The sequence below is a fragment of the Melospiza georgiana genome, chromosome 6 (genome assembly GCF_028018845.1).
Source record: "Melospiza georgiana isolate bMelGeo1 chromosome 6, bMelGeo1.pri, whole genome shotgun sequence".
Classification (NCBI taxonomy): Eukaryota; Metazoa; Chordata; class Aves; order Passeriformes; family Passerellidae; genus Melospiza; species Melospiza georgiana.
In genome coordinates, this window is record NC_080435.1 from 52,046,159 (window position 1) to 52,068,843 (window position 22,685).

Genomic DNA, 22,685 nt, shown 5'->3' on the forward strand with positions numbered 1-22,685 from the left:
CACCACAATTCAGTAATGCAACTGCCTGAAACATTCATGCTATGCAGTGGTATATGTATGTATATATGAGGATTTATTTTCTTGTCTTTGTTGTTGCTTTTTTAATAGTCTTTGTCTTTTAGCTGGATCATCTGTCGTGTTCCTTAAGATAGCCTCTTTGATTTTTATTTTTAATTTTATTTTTGAGTCGCTTTACAAATGATCAGTCTATCGGGGCACTGCTGAGATTTTGTCATTCAAAGATACATTGGTGTTCTTAAATGTATGATTTGAAATGATCAAACATCTAACTGAGTGAATAAGCACTTTGTTGTTTACTCTTGCACGTGACTTCATATCTTGAAAGCATGCAATTTTGTCTTTTAATGTAAGTCTTGTAAATGTCTTGTTTCCACATTTGATCGTTGCATTCACTTTTTATTCTGCTTTGTTTACGCACCTCTCAATCTGGATTAAGCAGGTCTGTGAATCTTCTCAATGCATGCAAACTGAAAAAGCCTGCTCTAAGGTGAGGGATCCTTAATAGCTTTGTAGTGTTGAAGTTCAGTTGTTTTTCCTTTCCATTTCAATTCAACACGTAGAAAGGGGCTGTTTTAGTAAAAGCATGATAGAACTGTAATTATTATTGTCATTTTTAACATTTCCAGAAGTACATGTCTAAAACTTTTTCATCATTGATAAATGCATCACACAACTTGGATAATAATAACGTCAGTGACTGTATCTGCATTATTTCATACTAACATAATTTTTATTATGGGAGTATTAGACCACATTGCTGTCTCAAATAAGTTAAAAATTGTGCAACTAAATGTTATCTTCTTAAATAATTGCAAACGCTCTCCTTTCATATCACTAATGTGGAAGCCAAATTCTGGGATCCAGTTATACTCTTACAAACCCGTAAGTTAAATGAGTATTTTCTGTCATTTTAAATTCCTCCTCAGGTGACAGTGTATCTCTACTGTAGCTGTGGATATAATTACTGGTGTTTAACAGTCTACCTAACAAAATGTGTATAATGCCAAAACTGAGTTAATATAATGGAGTTATAATCCTTGTTTCCAACCACCAACTAATACTTTTCATTGGGCTTTTGTTGTTGTTGAAAGTTTAAAAAAAATTTGTCAGAAGATAGCATTACTAATTAGCTTAAGCAGTGATGGACATAAATCATTACAGTTTAAAAGAATTTTACACCTGAGGTTAAAGTAGTTTTTCTACTGATTTGAGACTTCATTATTCAGAAAGAAGATAGAATTAAACTTCTAAATTTTAGTCACATCCTTTCATTTCTTATCCTTCATCTCATCTTTTGAATGTTGACAGCTATAAAAATAAAACCCCAAGCAACATTAAAATTACTTTCAAATTGTTTCTGTAACTTATGTTTTTTTCTAAGATTATTATACTTTGATCATATCCTTAATTTAATTTTGGTGTAGGCTGACGTTGACGCTTCTTATCCTTAAAGAAGAAAATATGCATCAACATAAGCCTACACTGAAATTTTCCTAACCAGGAAAGGATGTCAAAATAAAGATATGGTCCTGACAAATCACACAGGATGTTTCTGTAATTAATGTATTTAATAGTGGAATACACATACTAATAAAACTATTTAATTTGGATTAAACATTTTCAGCATCAAAGTTTTATTTTTTAACTGGAGAATTATTAAATTGGATGATGTTATGAGATGTGGGAAGAATAGTTAAATATTAACAGTAAATTCTTTAATTTACTAGAGAAGGTTTTTTCATGCATTTGACATTGAGATGGCTTGGATAATGTTAGTCTAGTGTAGGAAGTACGCTTCTGAAATTAAGACAGAACTAAATTCTTGTTGCTGCCTTTTCTCTTCCCCTATGAATGTATTTTGTTCTGTCTTTGTGTAATTTTGCATTCTGCTTGCTCTCTTACATTGCTTTCTCCACAGAAACACTATTTTTTTAATTTCAGCTTAATCATTTGAAGCTTGTTTTTATTACAAGAATGCAGCGCTGAACATCTGTCCTGCCATCGCATGTACCAGAAGGTTTTTTTGTCAAGCTGCCTGAGATGCACCTTAACATGCAGATCTGCCCTGGATGGGCACTGCCTTCTTTTCAGAAAGGCCATTTCTTTCCAGAAAGACTCTGGTTCAGGTGTTCCCATCATTTCTGTAGCTGAGTCTGAGTTGTGGTGTTGAAACATTCCCCTCCTTGCTGGTAAAAATCCATTGGGGAGCAGAAATAAGTTTGGGGTTTTTTAAAGCAGATAGTGTACACCTGCTAGGCTAGGTGTTTTTTGACCAGGCAGAAAAGTCCATTTTGGTTCCACTAGTTATGGAGAGCCAACATACACCATACATGAAGTGGGACAGAGCCAGAGGAGCTGACTGAGATGGCAGGGCAGGGATAGCTGTTAGGGACTGCTGGGGAAGTTTGGAGTAGTCCTCAAGAATGAGATGAGTATTCTGATAAGCAGAACATCTCTGAGGGTATATGGAGGCTAAGAGGGAGGTGGCGGGGGATAAAAAAAAGTGTGACTAGGATAAGACATGCCTTAAAGGAGCAAGTACCAAAGTTTTCGCAGTGGGATGGAGGTTGTGGTTGGAATTTGGGTGGAGAGATGTGAACTGGAATCATTGGTTTCCCTGGTTTCTGGGGTGAGAGAGCTGTGGAAGGTGGTTATTTAGTATGGGGATTTTATAACTTAAGGGGGATATTTTCATTATGATTTCTGCAGGGGAGAAAATAGTGCAGGACTGAAATGGGGGGAAATGAGACCCTGACACTGAGTCCTGTTGTTCAGCTGCTGCCATGGGGCTGATTCCTGCCTCGGTATGGGTACTGCTGCCTGGGCCTCTGTGCTGCAAAGGGCCTGCAGCAACCTGTAAAGCATTACCTGCTTTGGGGCCTCACCCTTAGCTGCTCCCCCTCTTGCTAGGAAGCACTGCTTTAGAGAGAAGTGCTTTGGTCAATAACTTGTCTCCTATAAAGTGTAAGTTCTGAATGAGCTTCTCTTAATTTGCTAAGTAGCACTGCTTATGTTTTGGCTCCATTTTTCCATCATGGAGAGCTGGATGTCTAAGGGGTGCCATAAAGCCACACAGGAGCTCCCTTGATAGCTATCTTGGCAGGAAGGATGGTTGAAGAGTGAGAGAGTAGGGTGAGCTTTAAGCCTTGGAGAAACGTCCTGTCAGGACATGTGGGGCATATAATCTGTTCATACATGTAACTAGGAAGCATACATTTTTGTCAACAACATAAAAATGCAGGCTAGCTCACCATTAATTGCAGTTTGGAGTTTGTTAAAACTAGCTTTGAACCACAGAGTAATTGATATTGGATGAAGACCCAAAGTTAGCTTGCTTGTGTTCAAATTTTGACATACTTTTGGCATTCTCTGTAGTCTGGCTGGAAATGTCAGGCAATGCTTTCTCTTTAAATCTTTCACTTCTTTGTAAGAGAATCCAAAAGTTCAGAAGTATGGAGTGGTAGTGAGGGATTTGAAACGTGACCCGGGAAAGATTGCAACCACTCTATGAAATTGGTTTAGCCCATCTTCTTTTTTATGATTAAGTAAAAAGCAGTATGTTTGTCTCTGTTGCACCAGATACTCACCAAAACGCTTACATAGGCTCTTTAACAAATCAAGTTAAGATTTTTTTTTTTTTAATCATAGTTATTTTTTTTAGGGTTAGTATTCTACTTGATACATTTCTCATAAATATTTATTGTAGAATATATACTTTTACAAGTGCCACTGTGAAACTTGCTCCTTGTTTTATTAGCACCATTAAGAGAACCAGTTCAGCTGAGCGTGTGTCCCCAGGAGGTCGGAGGGAAAGCTATGGAGATTCCAAAGGGAGTCGCAACCGCACTGGTTCCACCAGCAGTTCATCTAGTGGTAAAAAGAACAGTGAAAGGTAATGTCATCTTAGTACCTATCCCCTTTCTCTGCCTCCTGCTCTAATAATGAAATTAGTTTCTTTAGTGAAATTAGTTTTTCTTGTTTAAAATATTGGAAGCTTTTTTTTTTTAACAAAGCTCCAATTCTTGGACCAAAATATATATTAAAACATTTGAAATAAAACAGGTTTTCATATTTAGATTAAATTTAGATTAAATTTATTTGCCTTATTTCTAAACTATAAACAGTGTGAGAACTTAGAGTTTCCCAGGAAAGTTCATAATTATTAAACATGCCTTTTCTAATATCTTAGTGGTTTCCCTTGGTCTTTGTATTCCTGACAAGTACTTCTTTGAGTTTCTGGTTGTGGTGCCTTGACCCCAGCTGGCATCTAGGTATCACACAGCCATTCACTTCCTGTCCTCCAGTGGAATGAGGAGAAGAAAATAGGAAGAGCAAAAGTGAGAAAACTCATAAATCAAGATAAAGCTAGTTTAAGAAGTGAAGGAAAGAGGAAGAAAAACCAAAACAATTGCGGAGAAGCATTCAGCCACCACATCCCACATGTAGATTGATGTCCAGCCAGTCTCTGAACTATGAATGCCTTGATCTGACAGCCAGATTAAATATATACGAAGAGAGAGGTTTACATGCAAGTACTGTTCAATGAAGCAGAATGAAGTGATGCCTATCTCTGTGTATCTTTGATCATGCTTCTCTGTATTGCTGACAGCACAGAGAAAAGAGGATATCTTGTCCAAGGGTTTCAGACTTAGGATAGCCTTGAACAAATAGCTTTTTCATTGAGGTTCATCAGTATTGTCAGTATAGGTCAAGCAGTTCTTTCCTGTATTTCCTAGTCAGAATTTAGTTTCAGTCATTTCACTTGACCTGTTCTATTGCAGTTTCCTTTGCAGGAAATGGTGTTGATGGTACTGTTTCACTGTCTCACTGATGATGTGGCCATAAAAACACAATGTTAATGAAGCTCAACTAATAACTTAATTTACCTGCTCTCTTTGGACATCAATGCCATTACACAAGTCATTGTCAATGTTGTGGCACAAAATGTTCCTCCCTTTTTATCCCTTTAGCATATTTGCTCGAGTAAGGAGTGACTGAGCTGGTTGTGTACTATTTTACAACCCAAATATGGGTGATTACATTATTAATAGCTAGGTTTCTGGCCTATGTTTTCAGCTATGAAGCAAGACAGCAAGTGTGCAAACTATGGAACTTAGAATAAGTTATGGATTGAAATAAAAGGGCAGACTAGTAAGGGTAGCACTTTGTGGCTGTTTGCTACAAGCTGCCTGAACAGGAGGAAGTGCAAGGGGTCTTTTACAGGCAGCTTGAAGCAGCCTCAAAGTTACAGGCCCTGGTTCTTGTGGGAGACTTTATCTACCTGGACATCTGCTGGAGAAGCAACACAGCAAAGCACAAACAGTACAAGAGGTTCCTGGAAAGCATTGATGGCAACTTCCTGTCACAGGTAGTGGAAGATCCCGCAAGGAATAGTGTGCTGCCTGACCTTGACAAGCAGGGAAGGCCCTGTTGGAGATGTGAAGGTTGGAAGCAGCTTTGGTTGTCATGACCATGAGCTGGAGTTCAGTACCAGGAAGGGATGAAGCAGGGAAGCAAGTAAGATGTTCACCATGGACTTCAAGAGTTAACTTTAGCCTGCTCAGGAATCTTGGAAGAATCCCATGGAAACAGGACCTGCAGGGAAGAGGAATCCAAGAGAGTTGGTTGATATTCAAGGATCACTTCCTCTAGGCTCAAGAACCATGCATCCACATGAGCAAGAAATCAGAAAAAGTGGGCAAGAGACCTGCATGCATGGAGGATAAAGGAGAAAGTGTTCTGGTGGACAACAAGCTGTCCATGGGTTATGTCCAAGTGTGCTCTTGTGGCCAGGAAGGCCAGTGGAATCCTAGGATGCAATAGGAAGAGCATTGCCAGCAGCTTGAGGGAGGAAAATCATAGAATTGTCAAGGTTGGAAGAGACCTTTTAGATCATCAAGTCCAACCATCCAATTCTGCCTTTCTACTCAGCCCTGGTGAGGCACATCAGGAGTGCTGTGTCCAGTTCTGGGCTCCTCAGTTCAAGAGGGACATGGAGCTCCTGGAGTGAGTCCAGCAGAGGGCTACAAAGTTGATCAAGGAACTAGAGCAGGTCTCTTACAAGGAAAGGCTGAGGTAGCTGGGCCTGTTCAGCCTCAAAACAGCTGAGAGGGAGCCTCAGTGATGTCTGCAAATAGCTGAGCAGAGGGTGTCAAGAAGATGGAGCCAGGCTCTTCTCGGTAATGCCAAGCAATAAGTAGAGGCAATGGGCAGCAACTGATGCACAGGAATAGGAGGAAAATGTTTTTATGGTGTGGGTGACTGAGCACTAGAAAAGATTGTCCAGAGATATTGTGGAGTCTCACTCAGTGGAGATATCTGAAAACTGTCTGGACAAAATTCTGTGCCATGTGCTCTGGTACAACCTTGCTTGAGCAGGGAGGTTGGACCAGGTGAACAACTGTGATCCCTTCCAGCCTGTCTTGTGACTCAGTGAAAGGCTTAGAAAATCAAAGGAATAATGAAAAAATTTAAATACTATCAGAGAAAACGTTATAAAATTGTAACTAAGGAAGATGTAATATTTACACAAATTAACATCTTGTTTGCATTCTGCATCTATGCGTGTGAATGAAGTTTTGATAAGCCAACAGAATTCCACAGGACTGGGCCTTCTGGTACTTATAGAAATTTGACTCTATCTTAGCATCTGAATTTTTTTTCCCTTAATATTTTTGTAAGATAATTATAAGCAACAAATAACTAATAGATGTGGGTTTCATTTTGTTTCTAAGATTTTTGTACTTCAAGATTTCTAAAAGACAAATATAACTGAAAAAAACTTACTGTAGCAATACATAATATCCATAAATAATATTAATTTTGAGAGGAAAAGCAATCTCTTATTAGTTTACTTGGGAACAAAGTGTCTCTCTGCATGTGCAGATTTGAAAATCTCTCTACCCTTGTAGAGAATATGTAACTGCACACATCTGAATTAGCAAACCAAGCATCAACAATCCTAGGGACAAGTGAGCCTGAAAGGTTTTAAAGGCAAAACAAAGCAAAATCCATAATGACCAGTGAAGGGACAGCTAAAAGTCCAGCTCACTCTAATTTAAGTTGCAAATTCTGTAAAGTGTTGCAAGGATGTGTAACTTCATGCAGCTACTTTGCCTTGGTGAAGTTATTAGCATGGAGCTGCTGTATTGATCTCCTGAAATGGTTGGATTTTTTTCCTAAGGCTTTGCTTTTTATTTTACATCTATGTATAACTTCCTACTCTATCACACATACCAAATTGTATCAACAGCCATTATGTGATTACCTCATTGATTAAAATAACTTTATCTTCTATAAACAAAACAAACATCTTATGGATAGTTTTTGTTAAAAAAACTAGTTTCTATACTTAGATGGGTAGACTTTTTTCTGGAATATGAAAAACTATTATTTCACCTACCAGTGGGGAATCTCATTGCTTTTCCAATTTGCTGTAGTAATTTACTATAGTTTTTGTAAAAGTTTTAACAAACATGATCCTACAGTGCCCTTGCTCTGTGTATTTTATATAAAAAATTGCATTAGATCAAGTGCCCAAAAGATGAATTCAGTGTATGTTGTACAGTGGAAGATCTACAGGTCAAAATCTAAAACAATACAGTGCTTTGCAAAGTCAGGTTTATGGATATATCTCTGATCCTGCTACCTGTTTAAGGTGACAATTATCTGAAATTAGTTATATGTTAAAGCTACTGAACACATGAAGTGAGACTATTAGTTTATTCATTTAAATTAAGGAAAGCTATGACTTCTATGAACTATATAGATGTACTGTATGCTTGAAAATTGATTCCAAAATAGCTGAGAAATAAAAACATTGCAACAAAATAATGGTTATCTGCAAAATGTTTTGGTTTTCCTTTATGATTGACCACTGTACTTGAGATGCATTTTTAATTTTTATGCACTATTTCAACAGAAACTCAATGGTTATGTCATTTTGCAATTGTTAGGCAACAAAAGGTTGAGGGAAATCACTCAGGATTTGGGGAGAAGATTCAGCACACAAGGCATGCAAAGGTTAAGTAAAGTGCAAGTATTCCAAGGAACTAATCAAGAGCACATGTTAGATTGCCTCAAGTGGTGTTCGTGATGTTGGTACCACTGTGAAAACAGTCATTGTATGGGTAGAGACTTTCCCCCTCATTTCTGTCCCATGCAGCCTGTTCAGCACCCCAGCTTTCACCTCCCTGAAGAGTGAGTGTCCTTATCCTGTGGAAGGGGCTGGCTAAAGACTTGCCTTGTGCTTCCTCTTGAAACTGAGCAACCATGCAAAATACAAAGCAAGAGTTATGGGAAGGAAAATGATGATTCTGTATGCTGGGACTAAGACTGGCCCCCAAAAGCTGTCTGTATGTGTGAAAGAGTGAGGAAGAGTGTGCTAACCTAACCATCTACTCACAGTCTGTTTGTATTCTTGACCCCTTTGCATCCCTTCCAGCTTGAGATATTCCATGACTCTGTTTTTGAAAGCCTGTAGGGTTGTAGGCTGTTATGCAAAGCCAGAATGCTATAGAAAGCTCTTTCAAGAAGCTTTGAGCATAAGGAGATGACCATAATCTCCCATGCTACTGTGAAGGGTCCCCCCTCCTGTAGCTGTCAGCCAGGAGTAAGCCTTCCTGAGGGCTAGTTAAGTAGGATGTGACTCAAGTTCAGGGAAAAGGGTAGTCAGAGCTCTGAGCTGTGTGTGGTTAGGGTTTGTGTAATTAGGAAGTACAGATGATTTGCTTTATTACTGTCATGAATCAGCCTTTCACATTTGCTTGATTAGCTTGAATAGGTCGGCATGGTCTGTTTAGAGCTAGGGACTGTTTTCTCTCTAATATGGCTGCATTTCTGACTAGTGCTTCATCCCATAAAGTTTTTTTGTTTTCTAAAAATATCTTCATTTGTAAGAAAATGTTCATCTTGTTGTTAAAAATGGCAGCACATCATGCTATTTATATAAATGACATTGGCTGTGTATGCCAGCTTGAAGCATGTATTTTGATGCATGATTAACACAAAGGCTGATATTATGGAAAGTTGCTAAATCAGGAGTAGAATCAGAATTAATTTGGTTTGGTTTTGGTTTATCATTAAGTAAAGTATTATTCTCAATATAAGTGTCAAACCAAAGCAAGGGGGAAAATATATTAGAATTATTTGCTAAATCTTTCATTTTATTGAGAGAGAATCTTTTATGCTTAAAAAAACCTGTGTGCAAAAATCCAACACAGTCTTGTTTCTTTTTTTGATTTCTCCTTATTGCCCACTGCAGTCTAGAAGAGGGTGTTGAGATGGCATCAAGCTCTAGGAATACTTCATACTTCAGTATTTCTCCATCAGAATGATGGGGGGTTCACCCATTTCGGGATCACCCTAAGAAACTTTCAGCATTATCTTATACTTCAAAAGTTTTATTGCATTAAAAAAGAGGGAACTGGGAAGAGAAATACCTGCATAATATAACTTCATGTCCTTCCATTCTTCATCAGAAACAACACTCTCAAACTTGATTTACGGGGGCAAAGGACAAAAACAAATGACTAGAAACAAATTTCTTAACAAAGATTCTTTCCTTATGGTCAGGGTGGTGCTATCCAGAGAGCTTCTCAACATGCTATGTGTATTTTCCCCTCAAGTTTTCCCAAATATTTTCTCAAGACAAAAAGAAAAACCCATTTCCAGTTGTCTTGCAGGCAGCTGTGCAGTGACAAACAGAAGACATTTTAGTCATGGTTATGTGCTTTCTGTGTTTTATCAAGTACTGTCATTCACCCAGGAATGGGCAGTTCCATGCTTTATGTGAAGTCTTTGGAAAAAGCAGGATTCAAACTTTGATTTGCTCCTTAAATCCAGGCTGGAAACCAAAAATGATACAGCTGCTCGTGGCCAGTTTCTGTGTTCTCCTGTAATTGGACTAACTTCACAGAAGAAGAGAATTTGGTAGTTAGTAGAGGAAGATCTATAATTTTGAGAATGTAATGAGAATTGAATGTAAAGTGTAAATCAAGGATGTTTACTGTTTTCAGTTGTTTTTGCCTGGGGATTTACTTTGTAAATAATTTAATTGAAAAAGTATTTTTATTCATACATACACTCAAGAAAAATTTATTTTATTTTTACTTTTATGTCATATTGATACATATACATGTGCAGACTGTATGTACATGCTTTTAAAATAGTAATTTCTTCATTATTTTCACAGCAAACCCAAGGAACCAATGTTCAGTGCAGGTAGGAACTTTTAAAATTTTTAAGCAGATAGTAACTGTGATTGGGTTCCCCCACTAGCCCCCTTTCTTCTGTGGCTGCCTAGAAATTGGGATTGGGAATCTAAACATGATACTTACAGGCTGCTGCTGATATATTATTAAAAAGTTTATCAATTCACTCTAGATTTTATTGATGCAATAGATTTATTTAACAGTTGAGATTGTTTGTTAGAAGACAAGGACAAAAAACACCATGTCTTCTTACTCCACATATGTCTTCTCTTTCAAAGCAGTATTAAGGTTTTGGTAATTAAAGCAGTGCCAAGTTCATGTTAATCATAAAACGGTGCCCTCTAAAGATTGCTACATCTGTCCCAAAGCCTTGTAATGCAATATGTCAAATTAAAAATAAAAAGGTGGTTTGTTACTATAGTTTTGGTAATTTCTCTTTAATTTGAAAAGCACTTCAATTTTTTCCAACTTATGTATTATCCCTGCTGAAAGATTTTGAGAGTGAAATAGCAGGTGTAAGTGAAAGCAGTGTTTGTTCTTGTCATTAGACAGTTAAAAATTTTGAAGAGTCTTAATGAAAATATAAAGCTGAGTAGTGTATATAACAGTTATTTTTGTTCTGAAAAGTCAACAACTAAAATAAAAATTTCTTTTAGCAAAATAGGGAAGAGAAAAAACCGTGTTGATGTATCAGATGTATTGTATTATTTTTATGCATAGTTCTATGACAGTAATCATACATTAAGCTGAAAAAGTTGGAGATCCTTTGTTTACTGCATGGACTGATCAGCATCCAACAAGGCTTTTAAGCCATGTTTCAGGGTTTAATGTAACTGATTTTGAAGTCAGTAATACATGAAATTAAATAAGCACTTAAGTCTCTTGTGACAATATATTCATGGTTCATGTCCCTTCCACAAAAACTGATGGTTTAGAAAAACAAAACTTCTGATTTGCACAGAATATGGTTTCCTTGCCTAATATTTCTCCTTCCCTTATACCATGTAAAAAAGGTGTTTGTAATATTTTTTCTTCTGCCACTTTTCCCATAGATAAAAGTCAGTAATTAAACAGATGTGACACTACATTGATGTCCTTCTTACCTAGACAAAATTCCTACTGAAATAAATTTTTTTTCTTAGAAGGTTATACTTGGTGTTTTACTTAAGTTTATGGTTACATAATGGAGTTTAAGCCAGTGTTTTAATGGTAGAACCAAACAGAGGCCCCTAACTGAGGAAAGAGGTTTAGAAGGTAATTACTCAGTGTATGGCTCAGTGTTTTGTCAAGCCCCAGGTTAGCCTGCAGCAGACTAAGACTGGACAGCCTCTAGAGCAGGTATTTAGAGAGTTATTGTATTCAAACACATCTTTATCTAGCCCTTCTGTCTCTGTCTCTGTAATCACAAGGGAAGCGCCGTGTGACACACTGCAAAGGTAGGCTTCACTTCCAAAACCTCATAGCTCTCGAAGCAAAATGGCTCTGGTGGGATAACAGCTCAATATTTATACAGCAGTTTTCTAACTTGTGTGCATTTTGCAATGTGAAAACTTTTCTAGTTCTTTTGAGTGAAACAAAAATGTTATACCATTTATTATATGATCTACTGAATTATAACCCTCAGGTGCACTTTATTCGTAATAATGGGTTATAATTTACATTCCTGCGGACTTAGTCCTAAGAATTTGAATTAGATAAAAAATGTTGAGAGAGCTATATGGCAACACGTGGATGTTCACTGTGTTTGAAATGGCATTCTGCACTTCTGCTGAAATTTGTATAGAATTTGCCCCTTTGTTGGCTGTTTTGCTGTTAGCCTAACATGATCATAGAAGCCTTTGTTTTTTCTTGCTTTTTCTTGTTGAGTAGATTGTAGATTTTTCTGAATCTTAAATAAACAGACCTAGGCCTACAACTAATTTCTCATTGCTTTTTGCTTAGTGTCATAAAGCAGTTACATTTGGTAAACATACCATGTTGGTGTTTAAAGCTTTAGTTAAGTTGTAGTGTAAATATGCACATTTTTGATGCATGTTTATATCTGTGATCTAATCACAGATTTATCTGCTTTTTAGAAATAGCTATATCCTAACAGTTTTTCCACTAATCAGTGTCTTTCAGCTTTGCAATAAATGTGAATTTCACAAAGCAAAAAATGTTTGTTCTAAAAGCAAAGTCTATTAGAGAGTCTCTACCTCTGTGTATTCTTTGTACAAATTTATACATGCAGTCGGTGGTGGTCTCCTTTGCAGATCCCACTGGCATTGATGTCCTTCTTATTTCAGTTCATTAGCTGTTCATTTATGCAACAACAATATCAAATTTACAAAACTGCAGATGTAAAAGATACATTTGTCTAAAAGTTTCACTCTTGGTCTGTCTTTGTAGTTTGATGATTGTCTCTCTTTACATCTATATCTTTACATTTAGAACTCTGCTGTCTTAAAACTTACTTAAGAAAAGTATGAAAAAGAGGAGATTGATTGTGTAGATGATGTATTTGGGTTAGGAACAAAAACTAGTAGAGGTGGAATATTACCAGAAGTTAGAAATAACTACACAGTATGACCTCTATACTGGGCCTAATCAGCCTAAGTTCCTTTTTACAGTTAGGAGAGAAACATACACACATTCTGAAGGCATAATTCATATACTTGTTGTAATATTCTTGATATAGTTTATTTTCCTAGTCTGGTGTGACTAGGTCAAATGCTCCCACTATAGATGGCTAAATGCAAGTTTTATGAGTCATGTAAGCTTCAGGTGAGAAAAGCAGCTTGGTGAATTAAATTTTGGTTCATTCACAGCCTTTGATAAGTATAGCCAGTAGTTGTCATTGCTGAAAATCTGTTGACTTCCAGTGCACCAGCATCAGCAGTGTTGGCACGTGTTTGAAGCTCATTAAATAGATGCTGCATGCGCATACAAATAGTGCTGTAATGCTTTGCTATTTAATGCTCTACCCTCTATTTTATTTTCCAATACAGATATATTGGAGTAGATTTTTAAAACAATTCCAATATTCTATCATTTTAACAGACATCTTGAAATTCCAACCTTCTGTCACCATTATTTCATCATTATTATCTCTTCTTTTTAACATTAAGTTTTCTGTTGCTTTCACTTTATGTATGTGTTCTGTAAAGAAGGTAGAGAGACCTAAATGTAACTTTACTGTGACAGGTCAGGTAGATCTCTTTCCCATATGACTTAGTGTAAAGGCAAAATACACATCTAGTTAGGTAATAGAGCATTGCTATGATGTTTATTTGTTCAATCAATAATTCTTATTAATTTAGTCAGGATTTGTAGCATATGCATATTTCAAATTAAAATAAAGCCTTAGCTTTCAAATTTAAAAAATAGTGGTATATTTGTAATGATACTTAAAAATTCATAGCATAATTTAACAGTCCTAAATTGTATCATTTTTTTTTCATTTACATGATTTTTGTTACTTTTGCCCTTCCATTTCCTCTGTGCCCACGATTATTCTGTCTAGTAACTCTACAGATGTCACTGACTCCAAAACTGCTTGATTCGCATGCGAACAAGGCTGAACCCCTTGATCTGCCGATGGAGCAGCAAGAGCCAGCACGTTCTGAATCTGGACAAACTTCATCAGAAGTTCACAGGACACCCACTTTGGCCTTGCCACTTCCCAAAAGTCCTAGTCAGACCTTCATGGCATTTCCCAGATCTCCTAGTTTTATAAGCCCCATGAAGTCCCCAAGTCAGTACTTCCAGATCTGTTATTAATCTCTGCTTCTCTGCCCCAAAAATATTTCTTACCAGTTCAACAGATTACTTTTAGTATTTTCTTCTAGAAATGTTTACTTCTGTCAGCCAATTGAGTTTTTGTAGCTTCTCTCCTGTATGTCATTTTCCTTTCTTTTAATGTGCTGTCAATGTTGTCATTCTTTTCTCAATGTTTAGTAATTCTTAAAGCACATTTATTTTCTGCATGTACATCAGCATGATTCCTCTTACTAATTGTTTGTGTTCCTTATTTCGAATGTATCTCTAACACTGTATCAAGTGTAAAGCATATCTTTACACTGGGATGCAAAGAATGCGACTGAGTGTTGGAAAATAATTTAGATGCTGATGCTCAACTGTAAACATTGATTAAAAAATAAAATTAATTTAAAGTGGCATTTCTGCGTTAATTGTAATCTTTGATGTATTCCCCTACATTTTTAATATTTAAGAACCATAATATTGTAACATTTTTTTAAAAAATTCAATTTCAGACCTTTCTGTTTTGTAATTCTTCATGACATTGTTTAGTTCTAATTCTGCTACTCAGAATATTTAGAGGAAGAAGGGACTTTGTATGTTTTTAAAAATTCTGCTTAGTGATTTAGGGAAAAAAAAAACTGCTAAATTTCTAAGTTTGAGATTGCATGTCATTTGATAATTGTAATGCACCAAACTGTTATGTGTGAAGGGATGGAGGAGCACTGGAATTCCCCCCAATGGCTTTTTTGTGTAACATTAAACATTTCTGACCTTTTGTAGAGGAAGGATACGTAAAAATGTTTCTTCGTGGACGTCCTGTTACCATGTACATGCCCAAAGAGCAAGTGGAATCTTACAATTTGGAAGCAAAAGTAGAACTACCAGCCAAGAGGCTTAAACTGGAATGGGTGTATCCTTTCTGTGCTGGAGGACTACTGGAAATCAATCATTCCATAATGATTTGGGTTAAATAACTTCTCGAGCTAAAGTATAGCAGGATTAAGGTCATAAGGTTCATTTAATTGCTGAAGTGACATTCCATTGAAAATAGGTGTTAACTTCTTGAGGCTGCTGTTCTTCACCTTGTAAAGTACAGGGTGGCAGCTTAAGAAAGATTTTGCTTAAATGTTGCCTGAAGGTTAAGTCTGAAGCATTCTAATTAGCCAAGGATTAAACTAGGCATATCATAAGAATGTAGTGAGATGGGATTATTAATTATAATATGCATAAGACAAGCTCAGGTTTTTTTCTAGTTCTTAGCAGTAATTTATAATTTTAAACTGTTTTATAAAATGTACACCATTGTCCTTAAGAGGATGGTACATTCAACTGGAATAAGCCCTGAATTGAGTAGTGCTGTGCAACTGATACATGCTTAGCCATAAAATTTATAAAATGTAATATATAGAATAATATTTGGATTTGTATCTTAAGGGGGGTTAAACACCACAAATACTGAGCAACCAGATTTTTTCACTGACTTCTATGAGTGGACATAATTGCAGAAATCTAACTTGAAAGCAATCAGTGTTTCATGACATAAAAATGTTTTCCTATTTCATGTTTAAGTATAATGATAGAATATATTCTTTATTTTAAAAAAGACATTTCAGTTTTATATAATCTTATATATAATAAATGATTCAAGATAAAATATATGTTTATGTTTTTTCTTGAATCAAGATCTGAGTTTATTTGTAATATCCGTTATCTCTACAGAGATGACGTCTTCATCAGGTTTTCTCTTGAAAGAAAAATCTCTTTTCTGGTTGCAGTGAAAATAGGAAATTACTTTGACTTCATAAAAGAAGACAGACTGCATATAGTCTTTTTCAAAGTTGTATAAATAGAACTGCATGTGGTTTCAGAATGTTCAGAGAGTTTCCAAAAGTCCCTTTGTATTCACAAGAGATTAATGACAGATTTAGTAACCATTCTTATTACTCCTATTTCAGCTGAGGCTGTATGTTCTATCCCATTCTGCTGGAATTGCATAGATAGTGCATGCACAAATAAGTGAAGAGGAGTCAAAAAGACAAAAAAATCCATAAAATTAATAAAACAGGTGAGATTACAGTGATAAATGCTGCTTGCAGCGTTTTACCATCTAATTGTACAGGTCCTCACCATTTATCACAACAGAACTGAATTATGTCTTTTGCAGTTGTAAGGAGCTCTTCACTCAAGGGGCCTAAGGATGGTAAGGAGGAAGTGTTAGAAAGCTCACGGAAACAACAGAACACCCAAGCATGACACAAAGCAGAGTGTCATTAGCAGCATGTAGGTGGAACCTGACATCAATATTTCAGACTATTATAAGAAATTCTAATTAGAGTATGTCATAATTTCAGTCTCATTAGTTTCTCAGTTAAGCTTATTTAAATGACTGAATATTTGCCAGATGGATTATTATTTTTAGTTTGAATATTCATATGTCCTTCCAGGTGTGTGTCCATATACCCAGCAGAATCCTGTCTAAGGTTGTCTAAGAATAGAAGAGGTGTGAATTAATAAAACAATCTAACTAACCCTAGATGGTTATACTAAATGGTATTGAGGAGGAGATAGTTTTTTTTCCAAAAATACTGTGCTAGCTTCTTCTGTTTCTAATTTATTTGCAATTAAATCCAATCATGATATCCATACTTAATATTTATAGCAATGGAAGGTATAGAAAGACAATTAAATGTATATGGGAGATTTAGAAAGCCAATTAAAAATAAATTTTAAAAATGGGGGAGAAGATAATGCCTACTTTACAGACTATAACAAGGGGAAGAGAAACTGTGAGCAGGAGCATAAGATCATTTATGAAGAAAGATAAATACAGCAGAAAACCAAGCAATATTGCAGGCATTCATTCCAGTTGAGCTGGAGAAGCTGCACTGCTTGATTGGAGGGTAACGGAACTGGAATAGGAAAAAACATCTTTGTAACAGATAAATGAGTGCAGCTGTGGGAGTACAGCCAGAAATGCTCTATAATGTAAGAATGGGGATAGGGAAACAAGATATTGGAGGTGGTGTGGACAAATGGAAAGGAAAGCAGAGTATGATGAGAAACAGCAGGAAGAAAACCTAATGTGTACAGATTTCAGGGCATTCCAGAACCATGAAGAGTTATTACAGTCACGTTAACAGCTGTCTGGGTAAGCTGAAAAAGGTTCACACCTTTGATATATTATCATATATATTAGGACACGAAGAAACAAAAACAGTGAGTGATGAAGTGTGAGGGGGGCTGGAGCAGAGGTGGAAAATCCAAGTAAGAATTTGCACTAGGGACATCAGGGCTTGCCCAGATCCATTTAAGAGAAACTCACTTGGCAGGCAGGAGGTTTGAAACAAAAACTGCAGGCCAAATGAAAAGAAAAGGTCAAGGTAACACTCCCTGAAATGCCAGCTCACCAAATCCGAGTCGAAGCCACCAAATCCAAGTGTGGGAAACAGTGAGGAGAAGGAGGGATCAACCCCAGGAGTTTGCATTTGAGAAAAAAGGCCGATAGAAAGAAATTGAGTGTTTGACAACAGCAGTCATGTGAAGGGTTGAATGCAGCATTGTTCCCCACAAGAAGAATAGTATAGAAAGGAGATTTTCCCTAAAGAATGTAATCTTTCCCATTTAATGGCTATTTTTGTGCACTGAGATTTGTTGCTTATGCATGTTTGTGTAATGTTCTCCACTTTTTTTAGAAGTTCAATTCCTTACACTAACTTTAGCTGCTGGTTCACTATAAATTTGATTATATGTTGTTGAACTAGGGGGATATTATGTTGGCTTCAATTCATAATGCTATCTGGCCTTAGAGAAAAAAAATAAATGTAAAAAAATTAATCATTGTCCAGCAATCTAGAGTAGTAACACCAACCATCACAGACAGATTCAGATTGATAGTAAATTCTATGTCATTTAAGATATTGATTGTTTCAATGTCATTGCACTTTAATATCTCAAGAAGCTTTGGCTGAGACGTTTCAATTTATGAGACTAAAAGCTCTATTTCTGAATTCACACTTTAATAATTGGGTATGCTGCACTACTTCTATTGCATTTATAAGAAAAAATCAGCAAGCTGTTTCTTATAAAATAGGTATTTTTATAGGATAACAATTGACCTTATTACTTCAACAATGTTAACATGACTATTTTAGTTTGAGTGGCTTGTCATTGACCATCTAGAATAGTGCACAAGTGTCTTGTTTAGAGCATGTAAATGGGGTTTCATTATCTGCCCATGTATTTTTCACAGCCAGTTCCTCCATACTGACTGCATTAGAATGCACTTCTGTTTTGCCAAGATTCTGCTAATGCTGTTTCTTTCTGTTTCCATAAAAAAAACAAAGCCAAAATAGTTGCAGTCCCTAATGACTCTTCAGAAGAATAAAACTACAAAATTTGGCTGATTTAACATTCAGTTTAAATGAGATTATTATTCCAGTCATTTCATTGAATTAATTTTATATTCGTATTGGTATGACTACCATCAGAATCTGGGCTACTGCCTTTTAAATACTACAAAAATAAATTGGATGATATAACCTTTTTATGATTTTTGTCCATCTGGCTGGTCATGTCCACATTAATGAAATGAATCAACCTGCACATGGGATAATGCAATCAATCCTTGTGTAATGCAGGGAGATGTGCTGAATGACTTGTTAGTGTTTCTATCAAGTCTAATCTTTCATTTTAATTAGTCAAGCAGTGTAAATAGTAAGTACACTTGGGACAAAACTAGTATTGCCTTATTATTTATTATATTATAATATTTATATAATATTTATAGTATTTAGCAAATTCTAGAGGATGCTAAAGGAAGAGTACATCTGCAATTTCCCCTATTCCTTGCTATGTGTTTTCTGCAGGATATGTAGGTTTTAAAATCTGCAACGTACTTCAACTCTCTAGTGTAGTAAGGGAAAGAGTTCTCAAGATTATCGAGTAATAAAGCTGTGCTCAAGCCAAGAGATGGAGACTTTAGGACAGAGACTACAGACTACAAGGACAGAGAATCCTTTTTTTTTTTTTTTTTTTGTCTTGTTTTTAACATTCTCGATGGGGAGATGATGTTATTGCAGCTTGACCAGCTCTCTAGCTATGGCTACAGGGGCCGGGACTGCCGCAGCAATCTGTACCTGCTGCCGACGGGCGAGACCGTGTACTTCATCGCCTCTGTGGTCGTGCTCTTCAACGTGGAAGAGCAGCTCCAGAGACATTACACTGGTCACAATGATGATGTCAAGTGGTAAGTCATCTCATAGCAGTTCTTTTTCTCTTCATAAAACATCTATTTGAGAGAGATCCAGTCATTTTCCTTACTCTTCTTTTAGGATGATTGAAAATTATCTTCTTTAGAATCTTCTCCTTGCATTTTTTAAGTAGGATTGAATGATTGCCCTTCACAAGGTGTACAGTTCCTTTAGGTTCAACCTAACCAGCAAAATAATAGTAATTTCACCTGTGGCCTTCCTGGTAGTCTTCAGGCATGCTGACCCCATGGCAGATAACCTGTAAACTGGACCTGGTTTGTTTGCTGCCATGCACACATGCCAGATTTGGCTTCAAAATGATTTAAGTTTGTTGAAGATCAGAGGTTACTGGATACCAGCAAACATCAGAATCATTAAACTGAAATCTAAATCAATCAATGGTTTATCTTGATAGTATCAGTCTACTTGCACAGTGTAGCTGAAAAAGAGCACCTGGATTATCCGATGGGTGAAATGAGTTTGACATCCCTTCTTTAGATTGGGCATTATGAAACACCCATTGTACCTTGAAGCCAAAAATAGGCCTGATAACCAAATTGGCTTGAATTGTGAGCATGTTTCATAAATTGAATTATTTGCATAATCTGGTTGTTTTACAAGGAGATTTTTACCTTGGACCTGTTCCATCTCATTTCTTTCTTTCAAATTTTCTGTCTCTAGATATTTCAAAGCTATCAGGTTTACTGGAAAGAGAATGCCTTTCTGGTTTGTAAAGCTAAATGAATTATTGCAGCAGTTCATTTTGTAGGGTACTCGGCCTCTAGAATGGCATGCAAAGCAGATGCAGTGAAAAAGAATTCAGAGGACTTTAAAATACAAGAGCGTAACAATTGTTTTGTCAGTTCTGGTTTTATATTCTTTAAAAGTTTACACTTGTGCTGTGTGCTTTATATGACTAAAACAGGGCTATTTATTACAGGCTCAAGTAATAGCTTGTTGAAATAGATTGTCAATAGATTAAAGTTTGGCCTCTTCTTTTCTTCTGTAGCCTGGCTGTTCATCCTGATAGGATTACTATAGCAACAGGTCAAGTTGCAGGGACATCCAAGGATGGGAAAGTAAGTGGCTTCTTTACTGATGTATAATTGTTTATATTTCATAAGAATAAGTTATTAAGAAGATACATGCTGTATTCTTTTCCTACTGTAATTGGTCTTACATTTTTGGACTGAACAGAAGCAAAACTTAATTTGAGGGTTCCCATTGCACGCTCTCACACTTACCCAATTTCATTATCAAGAGTGGTCAGTGGTTTCTGGTTCCATGACTTAGGCTGAAGGTAAGTTTGGAGCTGGTCTCTGAGAGGCATGGAGGAGTAAGGCTGCAAAGGACACCTGAGAGGGCAGATGGATGTGGAAGAAAAGAGGACATTAAATTGTACAGTATACAACATCATTTTTCATCACAGCCACCAAAACCAAACTATGAAGAACAGGTTTGAGTTATTTGCTGGAAAAAAAAATAAATTACTCTTCCCATCATTTAGGCAAGAATATCTTTCTCTCTATTGCCACCTGTATTATTGTAAGCTTTGCTGTAATCTGGGACTATTTCAACAGAGTAAGATGAACATTGCTCCAAAGAGCTAACAAAAGGGAAAAAGAATGGTAACAAGCATAGGCAGTAAAAGCCATGAGGAAAAAGTTACTCAGAAGAATATGCAGCTGTTGTCACAACCAAACTATTGCAAACTTCTAGGCAGATGCCAAAGAAGAATTTGGGGATAAAGTCTGGATTATCAATATGCTGAGTACTTTGAGTGTCATGCTTTAAACCCAGCGATTAAGTACCACACAGCCCCTCAGTGGGGTCGGGAGGAGGATTGGAAAAACAACAAACCCTGTGGTTTGAAATAAGAAATAAATTAAATTAAATTAAATTTAAATTAAATAATAACAACAACAACAAAGACAACAAAAAGAGATAAATAAGACCCAAGAAAGAAAAGTGATGTACAATGCAATGGCTCACTGACTGATGGCCAGCTCATCCCCCAGCAGCAATTGGCCTCTCCTGGCCAACTCCCCAGTTTATGCATGCTATTCTATGGTATGGAATATCCCTTTGGACAGTTCAGATCAGCTGCCTGGACCATGCTGCCTCCTGGCTTCACATCTGCTCCTCACTGTCAGAGCATGGGAAACTGAAGAGTATTTGACTTAGGGTAAGCACTGCTCAGCAACAGCCAAAACATCTGTGTTATCCGCATTATTCTTGTCCAAAACACAGCACTGCACCAGCTACTCAAAAGAAAATTAACTCTATCCCAGTCCTAACAAGAACAGTGGGGAAAAAAAGGAAATACCAGCTATGCAATATAAGTTTTGTATAGAGATAACTGAATAACTTAAACTATTAATTTTTATTATGTGTTGGAGCTTTATTTTACTTACAACTGGATTTATGAAATAAAGCCTAAAAGTCTGAGGTCTGGGCTTGAGTGGAATACGGTATATAGGTGTATAAAAGCCACTAATCTAACTGAGGTATTGTTGTGTCCTTGGGGTTTTTAGAGATGTATTAATTTATGTTAAAGGAAGAATTGGCGGCCTCTGAGCGCGGGACTCCACCGGCTGCCCGGGGCTGCCCCCTGGTGGCCATCGGGGGCATCGCGGGGCGCCCGGAGCCCAAGGCAGAGGGGAGGAGATGATCTGGGGCCAGGACGTACATCTGGAATTTTATTTACAAAATGCAATCTCATTCTGATTACAGTTGTAAAGAAGAGTTTGAACATAAATTTATTTTCGCCAGACATTTTTATAATGTTGAGATTAATTACATTTTGAAAATTCCTGATCACACTTTTGCCTTTTTTCTTGTCACACTTTTACCTTTTACATTTACCAGAGTTATCTCAGTTGGTACACTTACAATTCTACCTGGGCCTACCAGTAAATCTCATGTCACAGAGTCATCAACAATTTTCAGTTCACGCCAAGTGTCTCAGTGGCTGTGAACTTCAGTGAACAAACTGATATCTGACTTGCTGTACCCTCTGCATGGTCAGTCCCAGATACTGGTCCTATGCACAATAATTAGCAAACCATTTGTAATATATCTGTGCTTACATGGGTGACTCTAGAGAGGTCCTGATAATTTTTATACCTTCAACTGTGCTTTTTTTTTTTCCAGATGCATTCTCATTTGTTCAAATCCTGATGGGTTTTCTCCATCATTGTTTGAGCTGATGTTTTCTGTGTGTGTTTTATAGCAATTGCCACCACACGTGCGTGTCTGGGATTCTGTAACTCTGAACACACTTCATGTCATCGGAATGGGGTTTTTTGACCGAGCTGTCACTTGCATTGCTTTTTCTAAATCTGTAAGTAAAGTATATGAATAGTCATATCAAGACTGTTTGCTGGAAAGATCTTTAAATCTTTCAAATTTAGGTGACCAAAACAAACTTTCAAGCTGTCTTTTCTCTCAAGTTCCTCTTTAG

At 36.7% G+C, this 22,685-nt stretch overlaps 1 protein-coding gene across 5 annotated transcripts in view; it reads left to right on the plus strand.

Moving 5' to 3' along the window:
• The window catches only part of EML1 (EMAP like 1), a 123,979-nt gene that overhangs the window by 81,370 nt on the left and 19,924 nt on the right, over positions 1 to 22,685 (plus strand). For 2 of the 5 annotated variants that reach the window (XM_058025442.1, XM_058025440.1), the window contains exons 4-10: positions 3,779 to 3,913; positions 10,214 to 10,242; positions 11,642 to 11,668; positions 14,754 to 14,883; positions 19,069 to 19,218; positions 20,232 to 20,301; positions 22,455 to 22,565. In XM_058025442.1, coding sequence (XP_057881425.1) covers positions 3,779 to 3,913; positions 10,214 to 10,242; positions 11,642 to 11,668; positions 14,754 to 14,883; positions 19,069 to 19,218; positions 20,232 to 20,301; positions 22,455 to 22,565 — 652 coding nt within the window. The remainder of the gene's footprint in view (positions 1 to 3,778; positions 3,914 to 10,213; positions 10,243 to 11,641; positions 11,669 to 14,753; positions 14,884 to 19,068; positions 19,219 to 20,231; positions 20,302 to 22,454; positions 22,566 to 22,685) is intronic. The other 3 variants (XM_058025441.1, XM_058025443.1, XM_058025444.1) reach the window with 3 other exon arrangements.